This window comes from Apium graveolens, chromosome 7 (assembly GCF_009905375.1).
Source record: "Apium graveolens cultivar Ventura chromosome 7, ASM990537v1, whole genome shotgun sequence".
NCBI lineage: Eukaryota > Viridiplantae > Streptophyta > Magnoliopsida > Apiales > Apiaceae > Apium > Apium graveolens.
This window is the reverse complement of record NC_133653.1, coordinates 269,411,912-269,439,412: the sequence shown is the minus strand read 5'-3', so window position 1 is coordinate 269,439,412 and position 27,501 is coordinate 269,411,912. Positions and strand designations below refer to the sequence as shown.

The following is a 27,501-nucleotide window of genomic DNA, read 5'->3' as shown; positions in this document are numbered from 1 at the left end:
GTGGTAGTATGAGTGAGGAGACGAAGAGTGTGGTAGCAGCAGTTATATAGAGGGGTTGTGTAGGTTACAAGACTCAGTTTTAACCCAAGGTTAAAAATAGTTACCGCGGTTAAAAATACTGAATTTTCTGTGTATTATTACCCCGGGAGAAAAATAATGGTGTAAAAATAGGTAACCGATACTAATCGTTTTAGGTACCGATTAGGAATTAATCGGTAAAACGTTATAAAAATCGGATATATTTAAATATTTTAATAATATTTAATATATTTACGTTAATTATTATAAAATATATAATTCAAAAAAATATTTATAAATATTAATCGGATTTCAAAAAATAGATCGGCCAAATATTTTTTAATAATTAATCGAGATTTTTTTTAGATATCCGGAATTTTTAGAACACTGATTAGGATGTTAACTACAGTAATTTGTTATAATATAGTACTTGTTCAATAAACTGGTTAAATTCTATTTAATGGAATAATAATTACTTCAGTTACCATTTTTATATGTGAGCACAGAATCACTAATTCATGGTATTTTTAATACGAATAAACTTTGTTTATGTATATTTCTGTAATATGCGTTTTACATAAAAAAAAGAGCTGGTTGAATTAAAACAAGTAGAATTCTGGTAAAGAAGTTAACGATTTAACTTAAACTTACTAAACAGCTGCTTCACCTATGGATATGTATATCAACAAATTAGCACTTTGATAGTTTTAGTAGTTCCCCATGTGTGATAACTTAGCGATAACAGCTTATTTGATTACAAAAATCAGTATTCCGGCCAGCTATATGCAAACTCTTGGTGTTTTATAAAGGGAACTGATATACTATCGTGTACATAACTCCAATCTATTTTCATGCGCCGGAGCCGTAATTCGGTTCGGACGACTCGCGATCCCGTCTGGTTCAAACTCGTTTAATTGGACTCGACTTGTTTAGTTAAACAAGCCGGCTTGACTCGACTTGTGAAATTAAACGAGCTGAAATCGGGGAGAGTTATAGGCGCTCGTAAAACTAAACGAGCATGCTCGCCCGACTCGTTATAACCGACTTGTTTATCTAAACGAAGTAGCGCGGCTCGACTGATAAAATTAATTGAGTCGAGTTTGGGTAGAGATTTAGGTTCGATTAGTTAAACGAGCCAGTTCAATTAGTTAAACGAGCCAATCTATTTTCATGTGCAACGACGGAGGTGTAATTCGATTCGGTCGGCTCGCGATCTCGTCCGGTTCAAACTCGTTTAATTGGACTCGACTTGTTTAGTTAAACGAGACGGCTCGACTCGGTTCGTGAAATTAAACGAGCCGAATTCGGATATAATTATACGCGCTCGATTAAGTGTAAAATTAAACGTGCGTGCTCGTCCGACTCGTTATAACCGATTTGTTTACCTAAACGAGTCAGCTCGGCTCGACTGATGAAATTAACTGAATCGAGTTTGGTAGAGATGTAGGTTCGGTTAGTTAAATGAGCCGGCTTCATTCAATTCGATTAAATTCGGTTCGAATCATATATAGCTCAAAACTCGGCTCCCTCAAGACGTATTATACTGGTCCGGGTGTGCATCAAGGATGGGGGGCTCCCTTTACCAATTTACCTTGAGAAGTATGTATGTGAGAAAAAATGGAGGAGTGTGAAGTGTGAAATACAAATTGACTTTTCAAATCACAGGTCGATAGACAGCACTTTAGATTCTCAACACAGAATCTATTTACACTGCAGAGCACGCAGCAAAAAGCCACGAAAAAACTTACTAACCAGTACATTTTCTGACACGCCGTTTGCATCATGCAATTATAATTACATAAACTTTTTTACTAGACTATTATACGTATATGGCTAGTATGTGAGTTAACTTATACATTTAGACAACGGTGTCGGAGCGATTCTGAGCTTTGAGGGCCTTAACGTCCATATACATCATGTATTATATTAACTTGATATTTAAGAAAATTTGAAAATCTTGTGACCTTTCGATGTTGGGATCCTAGACACGAGTCCAAGTATTAGTCGACTATACTCATGACCATCCATGATCGGATAATATAAAATAAACTCATATTAGTGGGCTATCTTTTAACGTTCTTGCCGAATCTAAGTGCAAATTTTAGCATTTTTTTCTTTTATTACTTTAATGTTTCGGTAACGTAACAATTATCTATCGTGAATCGAAATAACGTAGCATAGAAGCGTATGAAAAGCAAATGATAATCCTCGTACAAACTCTTACACATGAACTCCTTTAATACCTTAAATTCACAAGGACAACCTTGAACCTTGAATCGAGAAGAGTTTTCTTAGAATCCACAAGAAAGATAAGAGAAAACTCTTAAGAATTTTATTTTTCAATAAAAAAATTCATATGTTACATCATAAGATTGTTTATATAGGACCAGAAAATCCTAAAACAAAATAAAAATATATCCTAATTAAAATAAAATATTACTTATAAAGCTTTATGATCATTCAGTACTTAACATGATCATGCAAAATTTCTAAATCCCCAAGTAAAGTCCATGTTGTTTGGCTTGATCCTGCCATTCAGCTGCATGATCATGCCATTCTGTAGCGTGAGCATACCATTATATATTCTCATTCTCAAGAGCATGCGCGATCATTTCTTTGTTATTCTCGTATTCATCACACCCTCGATATATACCGAAAATCCTACCACATCACGAAGTAACAAATATACTAGTATATGATTGTATATAGAAATGTGGACAAGAACATATGACCTACTTGAACTTTATAGGGGATGTGTAGGGAGGACGGATAGGGGGCGGATGACAATATAAACAACTGATGGAAAGATTATGGAAGGATTCTAATACGTACTATCTGTCTGGGGGACTAGCCTAGGTAGTGTAAAAGCAAGCATATAAAGATGTAGTCTACAGTTCAACCCTGACATATTTATCACTGTATAACACTATAACTATAGCTGGAAATACACGGATGTGCATTTACTTGCATTGTCCACACATTCATCATTGGAGCAACTACCAAATTTATTCGATTTTTAGCCTTTATTGTCTTTGTATCTTTTTTATCGAAGGGAACTTGTAGCCACTACCCTTCGGGTGCGTAGCCACTACCCTTCGGGTGCGCACTCACGTGAACCAAGCTATTGTCTCTATATCTTTTTTATCGTAGGGAACCCGTAGTCACTACTCTTCGGGTGCGCACTCACGTGAACCAAGCTAAACACCCTTCGGGTGCGCATTCACATGAGCCAAGCTAAATTGCATTTAAGCGACACTGGCTCAGGAGGCATAATCATACATTCTCCTCTCATGAGATTTGAACGTGTGATCAAGATGATAGTTATCTCTCTCTTTAACCCGAGCTAACCCTTATGGGCCTCTCTGCATTTTACATTACTAGGAAAATAGATATTTGTGCTTTTTCTATACCTAGTGTCCGTTTGAATCATCTGATTCCAAGTCAACGAGAATGAGAATGAAATTTAAATACAAAAATGTATAAAAACATCATACTCATTCTCGTTAATCTAGTTGAAATTTCAATATAAACGGCCCTCTATTTGTGCTTGTTTCACTAGTGGACGTGGTCTTTCTATTCGTGTTAATTTCGAGTCGTGTTTTGGATTATTGAGACATTGTCATGCATTTTTCAAATTGCACAAGGGCTAAGTAGGAATGACAAATACATATTGTGAGTCCTATTAGTGTCTTCTGAATTGTTAGTTCTGTATAGTTCTGAAATTTATTAAAATGTGATGAAAGTGCGGATACCTTTATAATTTATTAAAATACATGTGCGATTTCTCGCTACTCAGAGACAGTCAACGAGGCCTTGAAGCTCGGATTTCAAATCAGTATAGTGAGTGATAGACCTGTGCTTTTTAACTTGTCCGTTTATGATAAAATGATGATATTGATCCTCTTGGTTTGTCACGAGATAAGTATAGTGAGCCAGGAACCTGTGCTTTTCTACTGCTCCGTTTATGACAATATGACCTATGGTTTAGAAGGCAAGGCAAGCAGCATCAATGTGGAGAATGCAGCTGTAAGGGTTTCAAGAATCAATTTTTATACACCACCATTATACCGAATAAGTGGTTGATCATCATATGTTTGGAATACACCGAATAAGTGGTTGATCATCATATGTTTGGAATACGCAGAAAATGCCCATGAATTCGTATCCAAATTCCATGAAGGTTACCAGACTGTCGTCGCTGGGGAACGTGGGGTAAGGCTTTCTGGAGGTCAGAAACGACGAGTAGCAATCACGAGAGCTCTTCTGATGAACCCAAGGGCTCTACTATTAGATGAGGCCACTTGTGCTCTTAATGCAAAAAGCGAATACTTAGTTCAGGTGCAAGCAAAACAATTTATCTGTGGAAATGCATTAGCTCAAACACAAGACTGACTTCTAATTCCACATTTCTAAAGACTCTTCACATGATTTTGTATTATACTAGGATGCCATGGATTCTCTGATGAATGGCAGGAATGTCCTAGTCAGTGCACACAGACTTTCGACAGTTAAGACTGCAAATATCGTGGCAGTTATTTCTGATGGTCAGATCGTCGAGAGTGGGACACATGAACCTTGACAAGAATGGTATTTACAGTGCACTGGTCAAGAGACAATTACAAGGACCAAAAACTGAAAATTAGAAAAACTGCTGCACATCAGCACATGCATATATTAAGCTGCTGCTAGATGCATATATTTACTTCATTCACATTTAGGGATAGATCATAGATTAGTCGATTACACTTTAAGGTTTATTCAATTGTATAATCTCTGAAATTTACTCTGTAATTGTAAATTTGTACTATTCTGTCATTATTTATGGACCCTAACAAGTTTCACCCGGATAACAAGGTAGCACAGATATGAATTCGGTTAGGAGCACACAAATCAAAGTAATCTGAACCAAGTAGCCTAAAGAGGATATGCTCTATTTACTCTGATCATTTAACCTGACAACTGTTCTACAGTCTACAAGTGTATACGAAGCACATAATCGACTAAGCAGAACTACACTATTTAACTTGTGACTACATCGAAGCAAACGTCTCAAACAGGCACATTCTTCATATGTGGATTGCAATACTTACTAACATCTCTAAGACTCTAACTGCAAGCTTGAATCATAAAACCTAGGAAAAACGACCGCATACAGTCCTCTGTAATTCTCTAAATAGGGATGCCCTCTCCCAAAGAATAATTCATTGTTTGATGCTTGCTTGCTACCTTCATTAAACCAAAAAGCTTACAGATCAGTCAGGTTTCAAGCAGCTTGCATTTTTAGTACTGAACTAAAAATATACATTATGCTTCCATTAGCACTGGATATGTGTACCTTTATGTCTCTAATTTACATGCTGTGTGATAATCATTGTCAGCATACGGATAAATCACACTTGCAAATACAGCCACAATCGATTAGTCGAAGCAGTGGCTAAGCTGCATTTTCCAGCCACTTCATGCTGTCAAGTCCCCTGAAGATAACATTTAAAATGAGTTGAAAAACTAGCATGTATAATACAACGCAGGGGATAGGAACAGAGAATTAGAGTAAGGTGTGGTATGGTTGTCGGCGGGAAGAGCAAATTAAATAGATTTTAAAGAGAAAAAACAGAAAAGAATAGCTACCTAAATCCTACTAAAAATCCTAGAATGCAGATGCTTAGAAGAGGACTTCTCCAGAGAAAGAAAATCTCTTGGAACAAGCTCCAAAGAGACGAAACACAGCCAAACAAGCAAATCGTCTGTCTAAACATGAGAGACAAACACAAAAAAGAGACAAGAAAACAAAAACCACACAAGAAGCTACCTATTACTAAACAAAGTCTCTAAATTATCAGAAAACCAGAGACACTATAACCAAAAATTTCAAATTAAAGCCACCAAATCTTGAACATAAGAAAAACACACTACAAAGACCTCGATTACAGATTGGCTCCACACTTGAAAACCAGCATCAACATTGAAAACAAAAAGCAATAGCACACTATCTTTACACTCCAAAATATAGCAAGTATCCTGTAAACAATGCTCAAGCCATATATGGACAGACTAACAGAAATAATAAGAAATGTCCTGGGACTATGCAACGCCACGACTATAATAAAAAATATTAGTGGAAGAGAGTATAAATAAAAAAAATAAAAATATCAGAACATACAAATATATTATTGAAAATAACTTGCATGTGATATAAGTTGATACTATAAAATAGGAAAAGCACACATGCTATGATAAGCTTATATTTAAATAATTACAAAAGTATTATCAAATTTCTGTTTCAATTAAAAATATAATATTATCATCATGTCATGTAGGTAAGTCGAGTTCAGACGATGCAGGTCCAGCTTGTCGACTAGTTGTTTAATTAATAATAATATATTAAAAAATATTAAATCATATTTTAGAGGTTCTCTCTGGAACAATGGTCATCTTACATATGTGATTTTAACAAAAAACTCTAACATCTCCATATAAATCCTTACACATATATACAAAGACTATGCATGTATGTATAATGTATACACATACATATTAACTGTAATCAATTTATACATGAATAAACACGCACTTAAGTTTCAATTCAACGAAGAATAAAATGTGAGAAAAAAAACTAAGATAAGATAACCATGTAGCATGTTGTTGCTAATGAGTAGGAATTTTAAAAATTCGTTTTTTTTTAATTTTAAATTTTGACCAAATTTTGCATAGTCGAGATGTCAAATTCTCTAGTCACCATATGAGAAACCGACTAGTCGAGTGTCATGGCAACAAAGTTTATCATAACTATTTCTATATTCTCACATCTGCCGCTCTTCTTATGTCCTAAGTGTCTTGGAACCGGATACTGAGTGTCCACCGGGATTCAAACCCGAGTGACAGATTCAATATTTAATTAATTTAGTTAATTTTATTAATTTTATATTGATTAAAGAATCGTTTAACTGATTTTACAAATAAAATATATAGTAATATTAATTTTTCCAATTACTACCACCTGAATAATTTTAAAACATGTACGAAATTGATTTAGTATTATGGAGTAAATAAAAATCATATAACAAAATAAAATCCTACTTAATTTTTATGAGAAAAATGCCCCTAAGTACGTACTTAGGGGAATTATATGAGTACATAGTACTCCCTCCGTCCCAGCCATTTGTATACAAATGGTTTGGGCACGGAGGACAAGAAACATAATAAAGTAATGTTATTTTTGTTAAGATAGTGGGATGAGAGAGAAAGAAAAAATGTAATTTAGTGGAAAAAAGTAAAAAGTTGGGTAAAGCGGTGGGACCATTCAATATTTAATGAATAAAGTGAGTGTAGTGTGAGAAAGAAGTGGATGTAGTTGATTTTTATATTATAAAAATATTACTTTTTTGGTAAGTTTGAAATAATAGAATTAAATGGAACATCCAAAAAAGTAAAGTGTATAGAAATGAACGGGACAGAGGGAGTATATTTTAATGGTAAACTTGTAATTTTTTAATCAAGTTTATGCAATTACAGATATACCCCTCGTGTATACACATTAAAACTCTTTGTACTCACCTAAGTTCGTACTCACGAGCATTAAGCCCCACTTTTATTATTGTACATAAACTTTTCATAAAAGATAAAATATTATACAATATCTAACTTATGTTTAGTGTGAAAAACAGTTGGGAGACAGTACATAAAATAATAATAGAAATTATAAAAGTGAATGTAGATTATGTTTAGGTGTGGAAAACAGTTGGGCGGCAGTAGATAAAACAATAATTAAAAATGAATGTAGATAGAGTGCAAGTCTAGATACATTATTCAAAATTGTATTCATTTTTTAATTATCGTAGTCTTTAAAACCCCTGAAATCTCCCCCCCACACACACCAACACTACACCATAAATTTCCCTCTTTAATTCTTCCTTCCTTGTTCTTCTTACTTTCATTGTTAACCTTTCTATAACAACACAATCTCGTATACTGTATAATTTCTCCGACATAAAAGTCATTTCCAATTTCAAATCAGAGTATTCGACACATATCTAGCGTCGTGTTCCGTCATTTCGTGTGGTGTCGACATGGGTACGACGGGCGGAATAGATGAGATCGGAGTAATACCACTTGCACTAACGAGTGATTTTATAATCTCAATGGAGAATTCCAAATACATAAATGGTAAGGAATTAATTGGTGACAAAGATTTCAAGCTCAATTGAAAGGTTGGACACAACGCATTTTATGTACTCGTATAAAGTTTAGATATGTCTTAATACAATTAAAAAGATTCCTAGTTTAGTCATTCCTTTCAATAGATTTAATAATAATATCTTTGATTAAATAAGGTATTTTAATTATGAAATCAATTTCTCATATTTTTATATAATTCCTGAAAGATATGTTTTCCCTCAATATGATAACTAAAATTTCTTAGCATGTTATCTAGTTTAGATGTTATATTAAATTTTCGAGACCTATAATTTAACCATGTGTATCAATTATCAATTATTTTGATAATACCTTGTTATTTCTTCTCAGGTGAAGGATTGTTCGTGATACATCATATCATAATAGCTTTTCTTTGACATACCAGGAGTTGCCAGCCATCTCCAGATTTTTGAAAAATCGTGTGGTATGTGCAGAGGCGGACCCAGAAATTTTGTTTAAGAGAGTCCATCAAAAAAAATTTAAGTGAAAAAAATTTCGCATGTACAAGAGAAATATTAATGTAAAAAAAATTCCCAAATGTGAGGGCTTTATCGTCTTTTCAGTCCATCTTACTCTGAAAATAACATTTTCATGTATAAAGTACTACTTTTGTATTTTTAACATTAAAAAAAGTGTAACCTATCATATTGTTATAATAATATAAATTTATTGATTTTTACCGAATAAAACCGAAACTGACCTGTAATCTGAAAAAATCTAACGAATCAAATTTGGATATTTATTTTCGATATCTGAACTCGAACCAAACCGAAATATAACGAATCAAATTTGAATATTACGAAACTCAAACCGATCCGACCCGTTGCCATCGCTAACTATATCGTATACAAAGATAATACCTTTATAAATAAATACAATTAAATAAAAAAGAATATATGCATAGTCTATTTAACAATAGATCTAATATTTTTTTAATTAAATTATGTAATTATAATGGTACCTCTGTAGGTAAGTATGTACTTATAAGTATTAAGATCGTATCGTATTTGCAAAAAAAAATTGAAACCCCCATAAATCCCAGTGGGTGTTACAGGCCCCACTGGGCATATGGTGAGTCCGCCTCTGGTTATGTGATTGTGTGCTTATATATATAGGGTCTCAAGTCTACACAATTCATTGTTTTTTATTGTTAGTTATAATGTATATGCAGAAATATCTAAATATTTGAAGTACCTGAATGAGTTCTGGATTGCTCGATAAATATTGAAGCATCCAAATTAAGAGAGGGGCGAAGTAAAGAGAAGGTGGCTGTAATACAACATTGCCCGACAATTGCCACCATCTACTGGAGTTGGTGTGGTAATTATTCTCATTAATATAAATATAAATTTTATCATAAATATTAATTTTTCTTGTCATTCGTGCGTACGAATCTTCAAATAGGAGTGAAAATGCAACCTTGATACCAAATAATGCATATTCTTCTCTAAATGTAGCTTCAAGAAGTTGGGCAGTGCTATTTTACTGAGCGCTTATGATGAAAAAATGGGAAGTATTGTTGGAAGCAACACATCTAATTACATCCATAACAGGAACAACTATTCTAGAATTAGAGGATTACTCGGCGGAGCCATCAATAATATGATTCCTTTAACAAAAATATTGTTTCGCTTTAATTATATATAAATATAATTTTCTTTTATCACAAAATTAGATTTGCATTTACCTTCCCCTCCAAACATATTGAAATAGCAGAGATGTTATGTTATTTTTTAATCATATCCATACTAATGTAAATGGTGAAATTTGATCACTACACGCTTACATATTTTTACAACATACAAGTGGTGACATACAAGTGGTGATGGTATAGCTTGGTCATCATCGGGTCTTACAAACTCAAAAGTAAATAGTAAATCACAAAACAAAAAAAAAGTAATTAATAAAAGTATTTCCATATACTAATTTTATTCATTAATAGTTCTATAAATATGCATGCATTTTAATCTAGTATGTTTGCGATCATCAAGAATTGCATTAAGTTATAAAAAAGTATGCCAAGAAATATAAAAAAATGGAATTTCATTTGAAATTTTTTGGCTACATTGAAACAATTACGCATGTAAGCACTTGTATTATTATATAAAACTAATAAAAAAAATATATAGTTATTATGAAATAAATGAAAATTAGATAGTCAATAAAATACTACCAAGATGTCATTTGGATTGTGGGTTTCAACCTGATTAAAGGAAATGGAAATAAGAATCTATTACATTTTTTTATATAAATCTCTATTTGATTTCCGTTAACCGAGTTAAAATCTCATGATCCAAACGGTCCTTAACTTGCTTTTTTATTCACACAATACTCATATAAGATAATATACAACACAAGATACGTTTTGATGAAACACACATGATGTAAATTAATAAAAAATGTTCTTTTTTGTTAACCTCTATGTAAGAACACCATCCCGGCCCTATAATTTTTCCAGAAAAAAGCTGTCTCATATTTCAGATTAAAGGATCCGACATATATCTCGGATCACATCGTGTTCTTTGTCGTTTCGAGCCGACGCAACTTATACCATAACAAGTGATTTTATAACCTTAACAAAGAAGTTCAAAGATACACAAGCTAATGAGAATTAGTGCTAATGAAAATTAGTTGTGACAAAGATATCAAACTCTACCAAGAGGTTATACTTCGCCAATTTTATATACCAATTTAATAGGTTGATTAAGATTTATTAGTTTCTCTATACAAATAAAAATGATACTTAAATAATACCTTTGATTAAATAAGGCACTTTGATAAAGAAATAAATTTCATAAATTATAAACAATTTGTAAAGATATTTTTCCCTTGTGAATAATGACCTAAATTTCTCAAAATATCTTCTAATTAAGCTAGGAAGCACGGACTCTTCATTTTGGCTCCGTATGCGAGTCCCTCCATACTCTCCGACTCGGCCCCAACTCGCCTGAGCACGAAAACAGTGTTGGACTCGCCACCGACTCGGGGCGACACGCCTAGGACTCGACCAAACTAGAAAAAACTCTGCCCAACTAGAAAAAACTCAAGCCTCCACTATATAAACCTTATCACAGTTGGAGGAAAAAGTGTTTTAGAAGTTACAAACCTACCTCTCGACGAACCAGAGACGGGGTCTGTTCTTTTTATACAAGCTAAATATAAGTTGACTAAGTTTTTTTTACTAAATAAGTTGACCAAGTTACTAAATATTAGTTTTCCACTTATTTTGAAGTATTAAAATTCATTACTTGTTATTAACTTATGGTTCATGAATGAGAATGTAAAATATTTAACATATACAAATCTTATCATGAATATACATATATATTTTAATATTTATTTTATTATTTTATTTGCCGAATCCTGTATCAAAGACTCTTCGATGATTGACGGATCCCCGTGTCCCCGTACCCGTGTCCCGTGTCCCGTGTTACCGTATCTCGCCATATCTGAGTCTGTGCTGCTTCCTAGTACTTAAGATGTTTTATTAAATTTTTATGACATGTGTATCAATCATTTTGATATACCTTGTTATTTCTTCTCGGTTCTTATCAGGTGACGGGACTGTTCTTGGTACATCAGATCATTATAGCTTTGCTGTAAGTGAAGCACCTATCATAACACTACACGGGCCCGAAGTGACTTGATTCCCATCCCCACTCGTAAGTAGGTAAGTCATGCTTACTCTTTTACCCTCGCTGAATTTTGAACTATAAGTTACTCTGCTGCACTACTCATAACAACGTAATTAATATATTTTAAATTCTGAATTTTATAATTTGTATAGAGGCAAAGATATATATGAAAGATATCCGGTTAATAAAGTTACATAAGTTATGATTATGTTTAATTAGGCTTAAAGTTCAGCCTCGTACTATAACTTTCTATATTATCTAAAATAAAAAAAAACTCCATAGAAATACAAGATTTACCAAGTACACACTTAGAGCAAAAGTCTGAACCTCATGTAATTTAGTTGCCATAATAGTATACTAAATCAGAGATACGATATACTTCATATCCAATTTTTATTCACTTATTTGTTAATAATAGTATTTACTAAATCTTTGATACAATATATTAAATATACAAATTTAATTCACCTGATTTTTTGATTAATTTAATTAGTTTGCACACTACATCAATTTAATTTTAAAATGAGTCTGATTTTTATTAAAGGGCAGCATACCCAACAAATTTAATAAAGAGAAAATGAGCATGCTCATGCACTTTTCGCTAGGAATGCATCCCCACATCTCTGGTTCCATATTCTCATTAATAACATTACTACTAGCTTATATTTTGTGATATGCATAGGGTACTTTCAATATTTTTACATTTAGGTTCTATTATTATAATATATTTGTGTTTCAATACTTAATCTTTTTTTGAAAGAATAAACTTCAATTGGCTTAATTTACTTGAAGAATCATTCAAATTACAAATATGCGAGGTAAATATGCAACAAGCTACACCGTCAAACCTCGTTGAATTACAAATCCTAGTTGTTGATATTCGCATTAAGCCGAACCTTTTGTCATTAAATTCTTGTTCATTACGTTCTATAATTTTTTTTCTTTTAAATTTCTTTTAATTCTTCTGCCAAAACTTTTAATTTTATTCAATATCATGTTTATAAAGATAACTATATTGCTAATCGAACTAATTAATTACTTATATATTTAATTTAAAATGCATGCATGCTAAAGAAATACTATAATAACATAATTGAATATCTTTGGTTAGTTTTAATTTTATTTAACTTAAATTGATCAAAAGTGGTGTATATATACTACACTTGATCTAAATATCTCTATTTTATTATTGTGGGTCTGCCTCTTTTCTGAGTTGCACTTAATCTCCTTATGCAGGATAGTTTAATATGACTTTTTTGCAAGAGGTGATTCTACAAACATTCTCGCCATATGAACAAAGCAAGAATAAGGAATAACCTAAGGACAAATAGCCAGTCACCTCCAGATGTTTAAATATTGTTATATTGTTATGTGATTGTGTGTCTATGCATGGAGTCTCAAGTCTAGCACATTTCTTCACCTAACACAACATTAGATATATGATTTGTTGTTTTTTCAAGATAAATAAATGACTAAATGTTGTATCAGTTCTAATGAAAAGCAGACATTCAAGTAATCATTATAGATATGTACTGTTTATTATAGTCAGTTATAATGTATTTTAAGAAAATTAAAGTTCCTGCAATAAATTTTAGATGGCAAAAATAATCGAATTTAGCAACTGGTTAGACCGATTATTACTCAACTTTCGTCTCTGGAAATCTAAACTTATTGCTGGTTAAATGACTCAGAGAGGAGCAGAGAAATGAGAAGTTGGCAGCACACAATCCTCACAACCACCCAAGCAACACAACATTGCCATCAATGTTAGATCTCCAAATAGATCCAGACCATTGCCACCATCTGCCTGAGCTAGTAATCTAATCGTTCTCATAAATAAAACTACTTTAAATTATGTAATAGACCAGTTTTTTTTACAGAGATTAATTTTATTTGTCATTTGTGCAGACTGCAGAGGCATCTTCAAACAAGAGTGAAAATGAAACCTCGATGCCAAATAACTATATTATTCTGCGAATAAGCTTCAAGGGGCCTGAGCAGTGCTACTTTACCGTATACTTATAATGAAAAAACGGGAAGTATTGTTGGTGCAGGACTAATAATTTAATTAATAACATGGGTTATAAGACTGATCAAATAGGCATTTAGAATCAAAACACTTTGGCTCAAGCAGAACAACTGTCCTAGAAATGGAGGATAATAAATAATATGATTCCTTAAGGAAGCAATGTTGTTTCCCTTTAAATATATGTAGTATATAATTTTAGGCTAGTAAAAAATTAGATTTACATTTAACTTCCCCTTAAACATATAGAAACTTGTTAGGTTATTATATTATTCTTTTAAAAATATCCACGCTAATGTAAATGTTAATGATGAACCTTGACCCTTACACGCGTACACACTTTATATACTACATACAAATAAGCGCAAGTGACTTAATGTGTTGACGGTATGGCGTGGTCATCATCGAGTCTTACTCCATGTTACCACGACTCTTCAATTTTCCTCAAATACCATGTTGTACACTCGACACTTGGACAAAGGTATGTACACCCGAAAACCTATTTTACGCCAAAAATATGTAAAAAAATTCAAACTATTGCCGAGTTTGACGCTTGGGGTAACTTTTACTAACCTAAAAAGTAGATATATGACCTAAGAAATCAAAAAAATGTAATCAAGAAAAATATATACATATGTACAAATTTTTATTCATCAATATTATTGTAACATTTGCATATCTATGCATGCATTTTTATATGGTAAGATTTGAGATTGTCACTTTAAGTTATGAAAAAGTAACAGGTTAAGAAATATTAAAGTAGGAATTCCATTTAACAAATTTGGCAACATTTAAACAATTACACAACATGTAAACATTTAAATTACTACATATAAAAATTATATATATTTATTAAGAGTAAAGAATAAAATTATATCACAAAAATATATTTGCATATATAGACTTTTTCTAGAAAATTAAACTTATGTATATTATATACACACAGGATATACAAGTTAGTATGATATACCAGCTCAACAAAAAAAATGTCAAAGACTACATATATTTGACTTGACAGTAAATCAATTTATGTGTAGGCCTAAAGTTAAATGTTACAGCCGGAGTTATGGTTTTGTGTAATATTGAACTTAAATAAAGATATAAAAGGAAAAAGATGTCATATAGTTCAAATCAGTAAACAATTGAGCTCTAAATAATTTTTCAAATATTATAAATATGCACATTCTATAAGTATTACTGCAATATTCTTGACGGCAAAAAGAATATAACATGGATAAATGATATACCATCAAAAGGTTGAACTGAAACTTCCATGCTGAATTTGTCCCGCAGACATAGGCTTAGACTTTGAAGAGACTGCTTGCCCTAGTGGTTCCATGAAAGATCTTATGTTTTTTGCATCTTCCTTAGATTGTGGATACTTTTGTGGCTTAAAAAGTTTCCACATTCCTACAGGATGCTGATTTTTTAGGTTGACCTGTTCTGCAAATCTCCCATATATTTTTTCACAATCAGGGTAAGGCTTAACATATAAATTGTGAAACTTTAATCTAGTAAGCTTAATTAAAGACTTCAATCCCACCTCGTTACCAAGCCCGCCTTTTGATCTCAAATACACAATGACATTGTATCGTGGAACAATCTGTTTCTCGAAACTAATTCCCAAATATTCTGGAACCTCAAGCAGCCACTGAACATCAAATTTCATCTCATTTAACAAAAAATCAATCTTCCTCTCAATGTCCTGTATACTATATAAAATCACCCTTGGTTCTCTCCAAAGAATACTAAAAGCTTCTTTGCGTATTAATCCGTATTTGTATAAACAATCCACCCTCAGTTTCACTTCATAACCAGCCCTAAAAGTTCCTTCCTTAAAAATTTCCTCTTTCATAGAAAATCGACACTTCAAACTCCTCAGCATCCTCAAACACTGAGAAAGCTCCCCTACTTCCAACCCAAGAACTCTTGGATCTCTCACAATCTCTTTCTTAACCTCACCCCGACTGTAACCCAAATCCTTAAATTCACTCATTAATGGTATCAACCTATTTTCAATTCCAAACCACAAAACCACAGGAAACTTCCCAAAAATCCAATCAATGCCCCTCCTCTCGAATCCAATTTTTTCCAAGAACCTAACTTTATCCAAAATCTTCTCCTCACTTGCCATAATCACCATAGAATTCACCTCTAAAACCTTACAAACAGTATCATCACTAAACCCCAAACCCCTAAAGCTTTCCACCCAACAATAAATGTCACACGGGTTCAAATCAAATTTTCTACAAACTTCAAGAACATTCTTAATAGCCAACGAAGAAAACCCAAGAACCTCAATCTCTTTACACCCCACTTTCCACCTCTTAAGAAACTCCAATTCAAGAACAGTAGGACAACTATATACAACTGAAGCGACAAATTTAGGACAAGAATTTAAAGACAACAATATTTTCAGTGACTTTTCGATATCAGAAGAGCTGTAATTCAATAAAAATTGATTCTTTTTGAGAAAATCATTGAGTTCAGAAGCTTGAAATCCATACCTTTGAAATATATATAACTTTGATTTCTGTGAGAATTTCTGAGAACCATGAATTGGGTCACTAGATTTGGTTGAAAATGATATGGGTTTTAAGTTTGAGAGCAAAAAGATTGAATCTTGAGATGATACAATTAAGCTGTTCAAGAATGAAATGGGTTTAATTAGAACCCTAATCGCCATACAAACTTGTACACAAGAGTCAATTTTTTTTTCTGTATTGCCGTGCCCTGTTCTCCATTTTTAAGCTGAATTAATCATTTTTAAGCTGAATTAATTTGGGACCATTTTGCCCAATGAGATAGCTCAGTTCTCTTTCGTCCCGAAATTTATTAGAATATATACTCATTTCGTAAGATAAAAAGGTGTATAAGTTTAATTAGTAAAAAATATTGTAACTTATTTTTTTAGTAAAAATAAATAAATATGACCCGCTTCTTAAATCTGAGTCACAATAATTTTTTCCAATAAAAAAATTGAATATATTCAATATTCGAATCGAACGGCTCAAAATCAAATCATATAACATCGAACCAAAATAAAAAAATAAAAAGCTGAAACTAAGGATATGATATCAGTAGTAAACAGTTTTAAAGTAGTTGAAACACTAACCACGCCCCTTCCTCAAGTCATGTTTAAACCATTCTGTTTTAATCTCCTCATTTCTTGATTGTACACATATATCTGTGTGTTTTTGTGTGTGTAATACCTGTGTTTTTCTTGAAATTTTAATAGCCATGCAGAGATTCTTGTCCTTGAAGTTGTTCTCAAAGAATCATAACACCATTAATACCACTTCATATATATTCAGCACTTTTGTTTCTAAAATTAAAACAAATCCACTTCAATACTCCACGGCCACACTTACAAATGCACCAGCAAAACCCAAGATTTATTTTGAGTTTCTCTCGAATCCAGTTCTTTTGAATAAGATTTTTCAAAGATCAAATGCTATGTTGAAGGCTCAGAACAAGGGGATTCTTGATTTCAAATGGGTGTTTTCGAGAAGTTATTCTTCGCAAAAATGTCCCCACTATAGCTCATCATACAACTCACTATCCAGTTTCAGGTACAAGACCGTACACAACCCTTGAACATTTGTTGGATTCATCTAACTTTTTCACTGATTTTTTTCAATCTCATGTTTAATAGTTAATATATTGTTTATGTACTTATATGGTTAGCACCAGTTTAGATTATGTTCAAATATAATTTTTATGCCATGTCAAAAAAACTCTGCTAATGAATTATAACGATAGATCTTATAGTCAGGTGAAATAATCGGTGATGTCAAAAAAGCGCAATAAAATGTTATATCTTGAATTGTAAAGAATAGATTTTCTAGAAGCCAAATCCTATATAAAATCGAGAAGTTGCTTTTGTCTCATAAAATGTTGGCACTTTTCTTCGGATCATGAATTTCGGTGATCTGTGCTTTAATTCCTTGGTTTTCTCTTCCAATATGGGGCAAATCCTTTTGTTTTGTGATGCACTTAAATTGCATAAGCTATCTTTATTCATTAATATATAGTTCGCATCATTTGCTAACTATTAACCTTTCAAATGTGTAAGCCTGTAAGGTATTAAGAAGTATTAAAAGCACGTAGATAACCCTTTCTCAAGTATCAAACAGTCTTAAGTGCTACTAGATGTCGGATACCAGACGCTCACATTGCATTCTCAGGAAATGGTTACAGAAGACTGATCCTCATAACTTGGTTCGGGGCCTGATTGCAGCTAACATAGCTGTATTTCTCTTGTTCCGAAAGGCTAGCAGTCAATTTAAGAGGGAGAACTTCATGGCGAGTTTTCTATCTATCGCTGTTTCTATTAATTATCATATTTGTAATTATTAATTAAAATCTCAACTTTTTCTATCATTTATAAAATTCACATGTTCGAAAACAGATTTCTCTGGACAATCTCAAAAGTGGACGTTTGCACACATTGGTAACTTCTGCCTTTAGTCATATGGATGGTGGACATTTGATCTCAAACATGATTGGTTTATACATCTTTGGGAAAAGGGTAAGGTCACATGCCATATATTGTTCCCAATTTAAGACTCTATTGCAGTTTTAATATATGTTAGTACTATGGTTGGAGAATATTGCGGTAACCTAACAATAGACTGGAAAGGAAATGGACCTTGGCTATCCAATATGTGCTAACTGAGAACTGTTGCAAGATGTATTAACATTACATTAGGGAAGGCATGCTGTTTTTTCCTGAGTTTGCATATTGTTGGATGACAAAATTTGGTTATATACAATTTCAGTTTTTCAAAGAGACATGTAACTGTAACCTAGTAGTCATGGACTATGCTAGTTGATCCCGACATAGCAACATAATTACATCCATTTGAGAATAGTAATAGTGGCAAAAACTGGGCCTTCGTTTACATTGCTTAGATCCTAGAATCCTGCATCCTGCATTTGAATTAAGAGCATTACAAAGGGCTAAAAAATCCAGCTCTTTTTCCTTGGTACTTGTATTAATCCGACGCGTACTTTTTACAAGATAACTTTACTATCCGGAAACAATCATATTATGCGTTGATGTACATTAATTTCAATGCTTTATAGTAGTGATGCTTCTTTTAATATCAAAAAATTGATGAACACAGAATTGAACTTATGTGATCTTAAACACATCTCTTGACAGAAATTTATGGATATTTCATGCATTCACTACATCTAAGAATGGCTGTGAGAGTGCTAGTTACTTATCATATTTCCAATTCTGTACAGCAGTCAGGCAAATTAGATTGCCAATTTCTTTTTTAAAACTATAGGATAGACATAAAAATCTATATTCTGAAGCACTTGTTAAGGCTTTACAAATCAAAAAAAGATCTCAGTCTGGAAATTCATCTGATTTTAGTACTTTGTAGTTTTACAAGTTTAAACTTGGCTGTTATCATTTATTATTTTAGTATTGTATAACCTTTAAAGATAAGCAGGTCTATTTTAAATTAGAACTCGTTTGTTATCAAACTGATAATATGGCCTTGTTTATATTTTCTTTATAAGTTTATGTAAAGATAGAATGTCGCGTTATCCTGATTAGTACAAGTGGATACTCACTTTTAACTGGCCAGATTGGACGTGCTTTTGGTCCAGAGATTTTGCTGAAGTTGTATCTAGCTGGAGCACTTGTTGGCTCAGTTTTCCACTTGGTTTACCATGCCTATAAGAACCCTTCAAAGGTAAATCATATCTCAAAGTCTTTGAAACATACATAGCTATCAGAAATGGGAGCTTCAAATCATATATTTAACTGTCTTAAATTAAAAGGGTTGAACTGAGCTTATTTCTTGAGTTATTTTTTGTGTGCACAAAAAATTAATTATTGACTGAAGAATGTAAAATCATCAAGATCAGTTTTTTTTCTAAATAAAAGCCTTGCGCATTGGCCTTAAGTAGAGTGTGTAATGATGATTTGATGTGGGGGCAATAATTGTTGAATTGTGTGTGAGTTCTCTAATACTATACAATTGTAGGTTGCTATATATATTTTGTATCGGTACAGTTTAAATGCAAAGCATGAGAATAAAAATAAGTAATATGTGAAATCCGTATTAGTCACCTTCTTTACGTACTTCTGATATGTGTGGTATTGATATCATGAGACTTCTCTATCGATATTATGTATGACCCTCTGATATTCGTTTTCACAGAGCAAGCAGATGGGAGACATGAGTCCTTCAAGCATGCCAGGATTGGTAAGTAACATCCTGTTTTCCTGGCTTCCTCACTCATCAATTAAATTGAATTGTGGTTTCTTGTTATCCATAATCTTCAATTTGGGTCATTACTTTGATTTTACATTTTTTTTACATTTGATATGTGTTCTGTCATGTAGGGGACAAGTGGAGCGGTGACTGCGATAATGCTGCTTGATTTGTACTTGACTCCGAAGATGCTCATAATTGGACTACCATGTCCTGTTTTCTTACTAGTAAGTTTACTTCCAATTACCACGAGTAGAAAAGTACAGTGGTGTTCAAAATAATGAATAATTGGGTGTTTGTCGATGATCCAGGGCATATATCTGATCATGAATGATATGTCAAGGATAATTGAGGTATGCTCTCCTAAGAAACACTGTCAAACATTTAAGACTTTGATAGCCTCGTGACTTGTATAAATTGTTTCGAATCCTCGGTCCCTCCCTCTATACTTAAAACCTGCTGCATTCAGAAAGTTTTCAAAGAATACAAGAATGGAACTGCTACTTAAGAAGAAAATTTTAAGAATGTGTTACTTGGCGGGTTCATGTGTTGACGTTTTAAAGAGTGTTTAGCTAAAGCTACAACGTAGAATATGTTGTTTTTAAACCTGGTCCATTAACATAGTAGTGAAGTTGCCGCACGCTTCACATTTTACTTATATCCGTGCAATACAGTAATAGATATTTGAATCACTAGTATATAACATATGAGCATCATAAAAAAGTTATTGAAAATTACTACATTAGAAGTATACAATGACCTAGCAGTCTATTTGCTCTGTAACTATCAAGTTCACTACCTTATCAGTAACTGCTTTACTCTCTGATTTTAATAGTTCATACTCTAATACTCTAATTAATATGAGCATATGTTGCATACTCTCTGATATTTGAATCACTAGTATATAACATGTGAGCATCATAAACAAGTTAATATGTTGTATTTGACTAGTTCTAATATTGATTCTATCTAAGCTCGCCTTGAAATGATAATCAAAATTTTAATATAACAATTTTTTGGATTGCTACAATTAATCATCTTCACAGTTAGATTTAGCAATTTCTGGTCAGAAGTGTTCGCAGAACGTTCCTGAATGTGTCTCTGCCGTGCTCACCATTTTCAGGACCGTCATTGTTGCTCTTTATTTCAAAAATATCCAAGCGCTTTTGTAGATCATTAGAATTCACATGTATCTAAATGAACATGGTAATTCTTTGCAATTGATACAACACTGTTTTTTCTTTGTTTCTCAGGGAGATACACGAGTCTCTAGATCAGCTCATCTGGGTGGTGCTGCAGTGGCATGGGCACTTTGTAGGAAGAATTATAGGAAACTTGATTTTCGCTACTAAATTTCATGGAATTTCAGATTTCTCACGTGAACGTGGGTCTTTAACCATTTTTTCTTCAACTTCATCTACAGGTCTTGTTTTTTCGAAGTTGGCTTTTTAAAGTCAGAAACCTTTGAATAACTAATTAATGTAGGATGCTGGTGAGTTGATTCTAAATTGATTTCAAAACGGTTAACGTAACGATGTTCCTGTTGGGATTTACTCAAGTGGAACTAGCCACCAAGTGCAGGCCTCTTCAGATGTTCAATGTTTGCAGATTCTGCTGAACTAGTTAGCTTATTGCCTCCATTTCTAGTGGTTCTAACCTATTGTATTGTCAGTATAATATTCATCAACTGTATGCATATAAATCCTATAAATTGCTAAATATTTTTGTCAGATAAGTTATATCAAAAATAATAATAATAAAATGGTTCTAAAATACAGGGATGGTAATGTTTGAACCAAACAACAAGTTCAATGAAAAATGTACAGTAAAACTTGTTAGAATTATGCAGTTTATCTGTTTTCTTCTTGGGTTTTAGGAACAGTTTATCGATAAGTATGCTACTTATCTGTGGCTTATCCTTATTTTTAAGTTTGTTATATGATCAGCTCTAGATAGAGCAATGTAGTGAACAAAATAAATATGCTTCCAGGCTCCAGCAGTCTTCGGTTGTTTTTAGATCTTTAATATTAATTCTCCAGTTTTGTTGATTAAAGAGCAACAGAACTTTTACTTTGTCTGCGACCAAACGCGACTCAAAAAATCCTTCACCATTATTATTCCAGCTCCACGCCTCAGTTTAATGAAAAAAGATTCAACATTCTTGATTTGAATTTGAAAATATACTTAATTCTCTCAGTTTTCTTTTAAGCTATTACCACTAGCAATGTTTTCAGATGTTAGTTCTGGACTTGCAATTGATGACATATAGCTAAAAATGCTTGAATTCTAAAAATGCAATAGCTAGCTAAAACTAGTAGGTTTTTAAACACCTTTCTGTAATACACTTTTCCATCACAAAAGCAGTAAAATGTACTCCTACAGCTAGTCTGCATCATCTGGAAACTTACTAGATTATATATGAAATGTACTCCTACTGTTTTGAGACAACTGTTCAAGAACTATATATAAATTATAAATATGCAATGGCTATAACTAGCAAGCTATCACTACATAATTCAAAAGCATAAGACCATAAAAATGTATTACACCTAGCCTTGTACTATTTCACATGCCTACTTTCCCAACTAATATACACATCTCATCTGCATGTTTCAACCTGCACTCTCTTACTGTCTAAAATTTTCCCCTTTCAATTTTCAAATCTTGATTCCACAGTCCACATAGGTGCATGCATTTACATCTAGTGATGTACACACATTATATATACATCTTCTCCAGACCAAAACACACACACACTAGTTTCTCTTGAAAATTTCAGTAGCCATGCAGAGATTCATTTCCTTAAGGTTGCTCTCGAAAAATCATCAAACCAGTAATAATGGCCCTTCATATATATTCAACACCTTTGTTTCTTTAGCTAAAACAAACTTTATATACACCAAGAAGGTCCATGCCAGTTCAGTCTCTCAGTACTCTACTATTGCACTTTCGAATTCTTGGGTAAAAGTAAAACCCAACAAGTTTTTTGGGTTTCTTGCAAATCCAGTTCTTTTCAATAAGGTTTTTCAGAAATCAAATGATTTGTTGAAGTCTCCAAGCAATGGGCTCCTTGATTTCAAACGGGTTTTTTCGAGAAGTTACTTTCTGCAAAAACGTTTATTCTCCAGCTCATCAGTCAAGTCCCAGCTTTCCCCTGTCAGGTAGCAATATTTACTTTATACTCCATGTTTTAAACTTTTGATTTCTTCACTATTTACTTAGTAGAAGATGCATAGATGTAGTTATACTGTTATAGGTTTGAATTTAATTAGCATGCCATATTAAAAATAAATTACATCCTCCACTAGTCACTCTCCCTCACCTTATAGTATCTTAGCTATTGAGATTCATGTTCCAACAATGACAAAGAAAAAATGTAGCATCTTAAAATGTATAGTCAGAACTCAGGTCTATAGTGCATTGATGCAAAAATGTTATACAAAGTTACTTGAATCATTCAAGTACTGAAGTAGCGGCGAGGGATCTTTCCTCACTTACCTAGACAAGCTGAAACTACCAAAAAAACATATAGTAACATATTGTTGAAGTAAAATTTACAGTTGCTTACTCTTTAAAAAGAATTTTGTAGTTAGTTAGTTCAGCGACATCAATTCCTTGCGTTTTTACACCGATTGGACTCACAAAAAGAGCTCCTATTTAGGGGTGCACGGAAGTTTGATTTTTCAAGGGAGGACTCAGAATTGCCCATTATATGATCCATAAATACCCCATATATGCTTCTTAGTTCTAATGCATACAGCCATCTTTGTATTCTCAGGAAATGGTTTCGGGGGTTGATCCTGACAACTTGATTCTAGTCTTGATTGCAGCTAATATAGCTATATTTCTCATGTGGCAAAAGGCTGATTCTCGATTCATGAAAGAGAACTTCATGGTGACTTTACTTTATTGCTGTTTTTTTTGTTTTTATTTATTTGCAAATTTTTTTAATTTTTTTTTGACCTTTCTTCCATCATTTGTAAAACTCGCATGTTTGCCAAGCAGATTTCTGTGGACAATTTTATAAGCGGACGCTTGCACACATTAATAACTTCTGCATTCAGTCATATTAGGACTGGACACTTAGTCTCAAACATGCTTGCTCTGTACGTCTTTGGGACAAGTGTAAGTTCACATGCCAATTCTGTTTTCTGTTTGCGTAGTCTATTAATTAGTGTTATCAGATATAAGGTTTTTACATATGCTACTCCGCTTGGAGAATAAATATTAAGGTGGCCTGACTATAGTAGCCAGCCTTCAAGCAGGGAAGAAAGTGGACCTTAGGGATTCAATTTGTGCTTATGTAAAACTGTAGCAAGATGTATAAGCATTGAAAGAGATAGCGTGCTGATGTAGTAGATCGAATACGTTTCAGATGTTTCCTCCCATTTCAGTGTAGTGTGAGCTTTGTTCAGATCAGATAGAACTTGGTCATTCACAAATTTAGAGGAACAATATATTACTTTTTGATCCTTACACTACTAGCAAATTTGTTACTTCTACATGTTTTTAGTTACCTTCTTTTTACATATATTATTTAGATCATACTCTACACTGGAGCATACATTTTTTTTTCTATGGTAAAATTCTGGACTTGTACTTTTGACAATATTTTACTAAAATCTTGAAACAATTGGATCATATGAACAATTTCAATGCTGAATATCATTGTAACATAAGACATTTTTCAGAATCCAAAAGTATTGGTGAGTGCTGAATTGTAATACTCTGATCTGAAGCACTTCTTTTGGCTGAAAATTATAGGCTTTTCATGCATTCCCCGTGTCTGGGAATACATATGAGGATGTTACTTACACATTAAATATATTCTTCATAAAAACTGACTGTAGATTTGTCAAAAGTCTTTTTGCCGAAGCAGTTGTAAATGTTTCACCATAATCAGAAGATCACCGTCTAGAAAGGTATATGCTTCTTACCGTTTTGACACATGAACTTAGTCGTGATCATTTCCTCTCTTAGTATTATACTCTATGTCCTTTACGGGATTGATAGATCTATGTACCTGTGGCGTTTAAATGTAAGTTTAACAAGGATGAGCTAACACATTTAAGTGTAAATAGGCATTGGTGCGTACTGAACTTTGTATAGTAGCATTGGTCTGACTGGTCTAATCTGAGTACTGAATTTAAATTGGCCAGATTGGAAGTGCTTTTGGTCCTGAATTCCTGCTGAAGTTGTATCTAGCTGGAGCACTTGGTGGCTCGGTTTGCTACTTGGTTTACCAAGCCTTTTTAATCCCATCGAAGGTACAACACATTTCAAACTTCAAAGAATTTGCAAGCTTATGTTGCTATCAGGAATGGGAGAGTTAAACCGTGTACTTACCTGAGTTGCGTTAAATAAAAAAGAAATATGACTAAGCTTATTTAATTATTTATTAATTACATTCTTATTTATTTACATACAATAATATAATGATCAAAGAACTAAATGTCATCATCAATCATGAAGGCCACTTGCTTTCTTCTGAAAAAAAACCCGTTTAGAGGGTCTCTGCCTCTCCGGTAGAGTTTCCATCGATGATTTATATTGACAATTATAATGTAACTAGTTAAGTGTTTGTTAGTTCTGTTAAATTATAGATATTCAGGTTGCCATTTGATATATTTTTTTAAGGTAAAGGTTGCCCTGCAAGAATAAGAAACTAGTCTGAATCAGGCAGCTTCTCTGAGTATTGCGTAATATTACAACATGACTTCTCTAATTCATACCTGTGTTATGTGACAAGCTCTTATATATATATGTTGTGACAGAGCAAGCAGATGGAGGGCAGGAGTCCTCCAAGTGTTCCAGCATTGGTAAGTAGACATTCTTGCACCTTCGACTTCCTCACACATCGATGACAATAAGTAAACATCATGTTTCCATGTTATCCTTCATCTTTTAATTAACTCACTACTTATACTTTACATTTTTTTTTCAAAATTTAATATGATCATGTTGTGTAGGGCGCAAGTGGAGCTCTGAATGCTATCATGCTATTTGAAATATTATTAAATCCGAAAAGGATTATCTTTGTTGAAATGATAATACCAGTTCCAGCTCTCTTAGCAGTAAGATTATTTTCGTATCACTTCCAGTCTTCAAGGCTTCTTATGAATTTATCTAATGGAGTGTTTGTTTGTTACTGATTCAGGGAGTTTATTTAATTGGAAGTGACATGATAAGGGTCATAAAGGTATGTGTCCTCCTCAGAATCTATTGCCATATTTCCAAAACATATCTAACAACATTTATGTAAGATAATTATGATTGTACTTGTATGTGCCTTTCTTAATATAAATACTGATCTAGTGTTTTAAGGAGTTTAAGCAGCAGCAGCTAAGCAAGAGAGGGACCTTCTAACCTTGAAACCTTAAGGGAAACATGCAGCAGTTCAATAGTATTTGATATTGTCTTAAATCCTAATAATTTGTATTAGTATAGTCTAATACAAGGGTTTAAATTAATTACGCTTCAAAACTTTGTCAAGTACTCCGCATATGTTTGTTATTTAGTTCTGTTTTGTCACATTTAGATTCTTATAACATTGGCCAGAACTGCAGCCCGAAAATCTTGATGGCATCTTTCTTGTGCTCATGCTTTAGGAACATATTGCTACTATTTAGTTCAATAACATTGATGTCAGCTGCTACATAGTGATAATGGTTCCTTCACAACGAGTTTTGTGTAATTGAAACTGCTCTTTTTCTTTAACATTTTTCAGGGAGATACGCGAGTGTCCGGATCTGCTCACTTGGGCGGTGCTGCAGTTGGTGTCATGGCATGGTTGCAGTACAAAAAACGTCGTTTTTACTGAATTTCATGAAATTTCAGATTTGGAAAATGCATTTCTGTCAGCATTGTTCCTCTCATTGTTCCTTAGCTTTATTATGCACTAGTTGTTTCCGAAATTGTTTCTGATTTGGTTTATGTAACAATGTTCCCCTTAAGAACCTTTTTTCATTAGAAACCCAAAGCAACTAGCTACTATGTGCCGTGCTGTTAATCTATTGAATATTTTTGCATGTTCTGCTATAATTTTCCGAAAACACTAAATATTTGCAAGTTCTATATTCCCTCGGTTTCTTGTAAATTAAGGACTTTCCTGCTAAGCTATGTCAAACTATCAGGTTCTTAATGCTATCCACCACTTCCCCTCAACTTTTCTTTTGCAATAAATTGTTAATTGAAAAGCTTAAATACTAACATTAACATGTTTTATAAAAAAAAGTCAAATTTCATGTTACATATACTTATTAAAATTTCGATCAATTTTAAACGAGTTAAATACAGAGTCATTATAGCACAAAAAATATCTAGGACCAGGACAACAAAGTTTTCTTAAAGACAAACAATAGCTAAGACTAAGACTAGTAAGTCATGAACTCAG

General features: G+C 33.0%; 3 protein-coding genes, 1 long non-coding RNA gene and 1 pseudogene across 8 annotated transcripts; 4 read left to right on the top strand and 1 right to left on the bottom strand.

Moving 5' to 3' along the window:
* Window positions 1-3,903: 3,903 nt before the first annotated feature.
* LOC141674938 (ABC transporter B family member 25-like) lies at window positions 3,904-4,661 on the top strand (annotated as a pseudogene).
* Window positions 4,662-5,065: 404 nt separating this feature from the next.
* LOC141675028 (transcription termination factor MTERF15, mitochondrial) lies at window positions 5,066-16,629 on the bottom strand. Of its 3 annotated transcripts, XM_074481735.1 has the most exons (3): window positions 15,120-16,628; window positions 5,354-5,492; window positions 5,066-5,244 (listed from the first exon to the last, which is right to left on the bottom strand). In XM_074481735.1, exon 1 carries the CDS (start codon window positions 16,556-16,558, stop codon window positions 15,122-15,124), a length of 1,437 nt encoding a protein of 478 aa, XP_074337836.1. In that variant the 5' UTR covers window positions 16,559-16,628; the 3' UTR covers window positions 5,066-5,244; window positions 5,354-5,492; window positions 15,120-15,121. The 3 variants fall into 3 exon arrangements, with proteins under 3 accessions (XP_074337836.1, XP_074337837.1, XP_074337838.1); XM_074481736.1 differs by lacking the exons at window positions 5,066-5,244; window positions 5,354-5,492 and having other exon boundaries at window positions 15,023-15,323; window positions 15,416-16,629; XM_074481737.1 differs by lacking the exons at window positions 5,066-5,244; window positions 5,354-5,492 and having other exon boundaries at window positions 15,149-15,315; window positions 15,416-16,628.
* Window positions 7,656-10,081, top strand: LOC141670961 (uncharacterized). 3 transcript variants are annotated; one of them, XR_012554860.1, is made up of 3 exons: window positions 7,851-8,225; window positions 8,542-9,531; window positions 9,669-10,081. It is a non-coding gene; the product is annotated as an uncharacterized LOC141670961 (long non-coding RNA). The 3 variants fall into 3 exon arrangements; XR_012554862.1 differs by having other exon boundaries at window positions 7,861-8,181; window positions 9,669-10,076; XR_012554861.1 differs by lacking the exon at window positions 9,669-10,081 and having other exon boundaries at window positions 7,656-8,225; window positions 8,542-8,890.
* Window positions 16,630-16,969: 340 nt separating the features above from the next.
* On the top strand, window positions 16,970-21,827 carry LOC141672253 (RHOMBOID-like protein 12, mitochondrial). The gene is made up of 8 exons (XM_074478811.1): window positions 16,970-17,444; window positions 18,060-18,177; window positions 18,284-18,403; window positions 19,476-19,583; window positions 20,055-20,099; window positions 20,240-20,335; window positions 20,420-20,461; window positions 21,362-21,827. Exons 1-8 carry the CDS (start codon window positions 17,113-17,115, stop codon window positions 21,458-21,460), a joined length of 960 nt encoding a protein of 319 aa, XP_074334912.1. The 5' UTR covers window positions 16,970-17,112; the 3' UTR covers window positions 21,461-21,827.
* Window positions 21,828-22,860: 1,033 nt separating this feature from the next.
* Window positions 22,861-27,176, top strand: LOC141672650 (RHOMBOID-like protein 12, mitochondrial). Its single transcript, XM_074479297.1, has 8 exons — window positions 22,861-23,269; window positions 23,887-24,003; window positions 24,114-24,233; window positions 25,268-25,375; window positions 25,883-25,927; window positions 26,078-26,182; window positions 26,266-26,307; window positions 26,836-27,176. Exons 2-8 carry the CDS (start codon window positions 23,890-23,892, stop codon window positions 26,926-26,928), a joined length of 627 nt encoding a protein of 208 aa, XP_074335398.1. The 5' UTR covers window positions 22,861-23,269; window positions 23,887-23,889; the 3' UTR covers window positions 26,929-27,176.
* The last annotated feature ends 325 nt before the right edge of the window (window positions 27,177-27,501 follow it).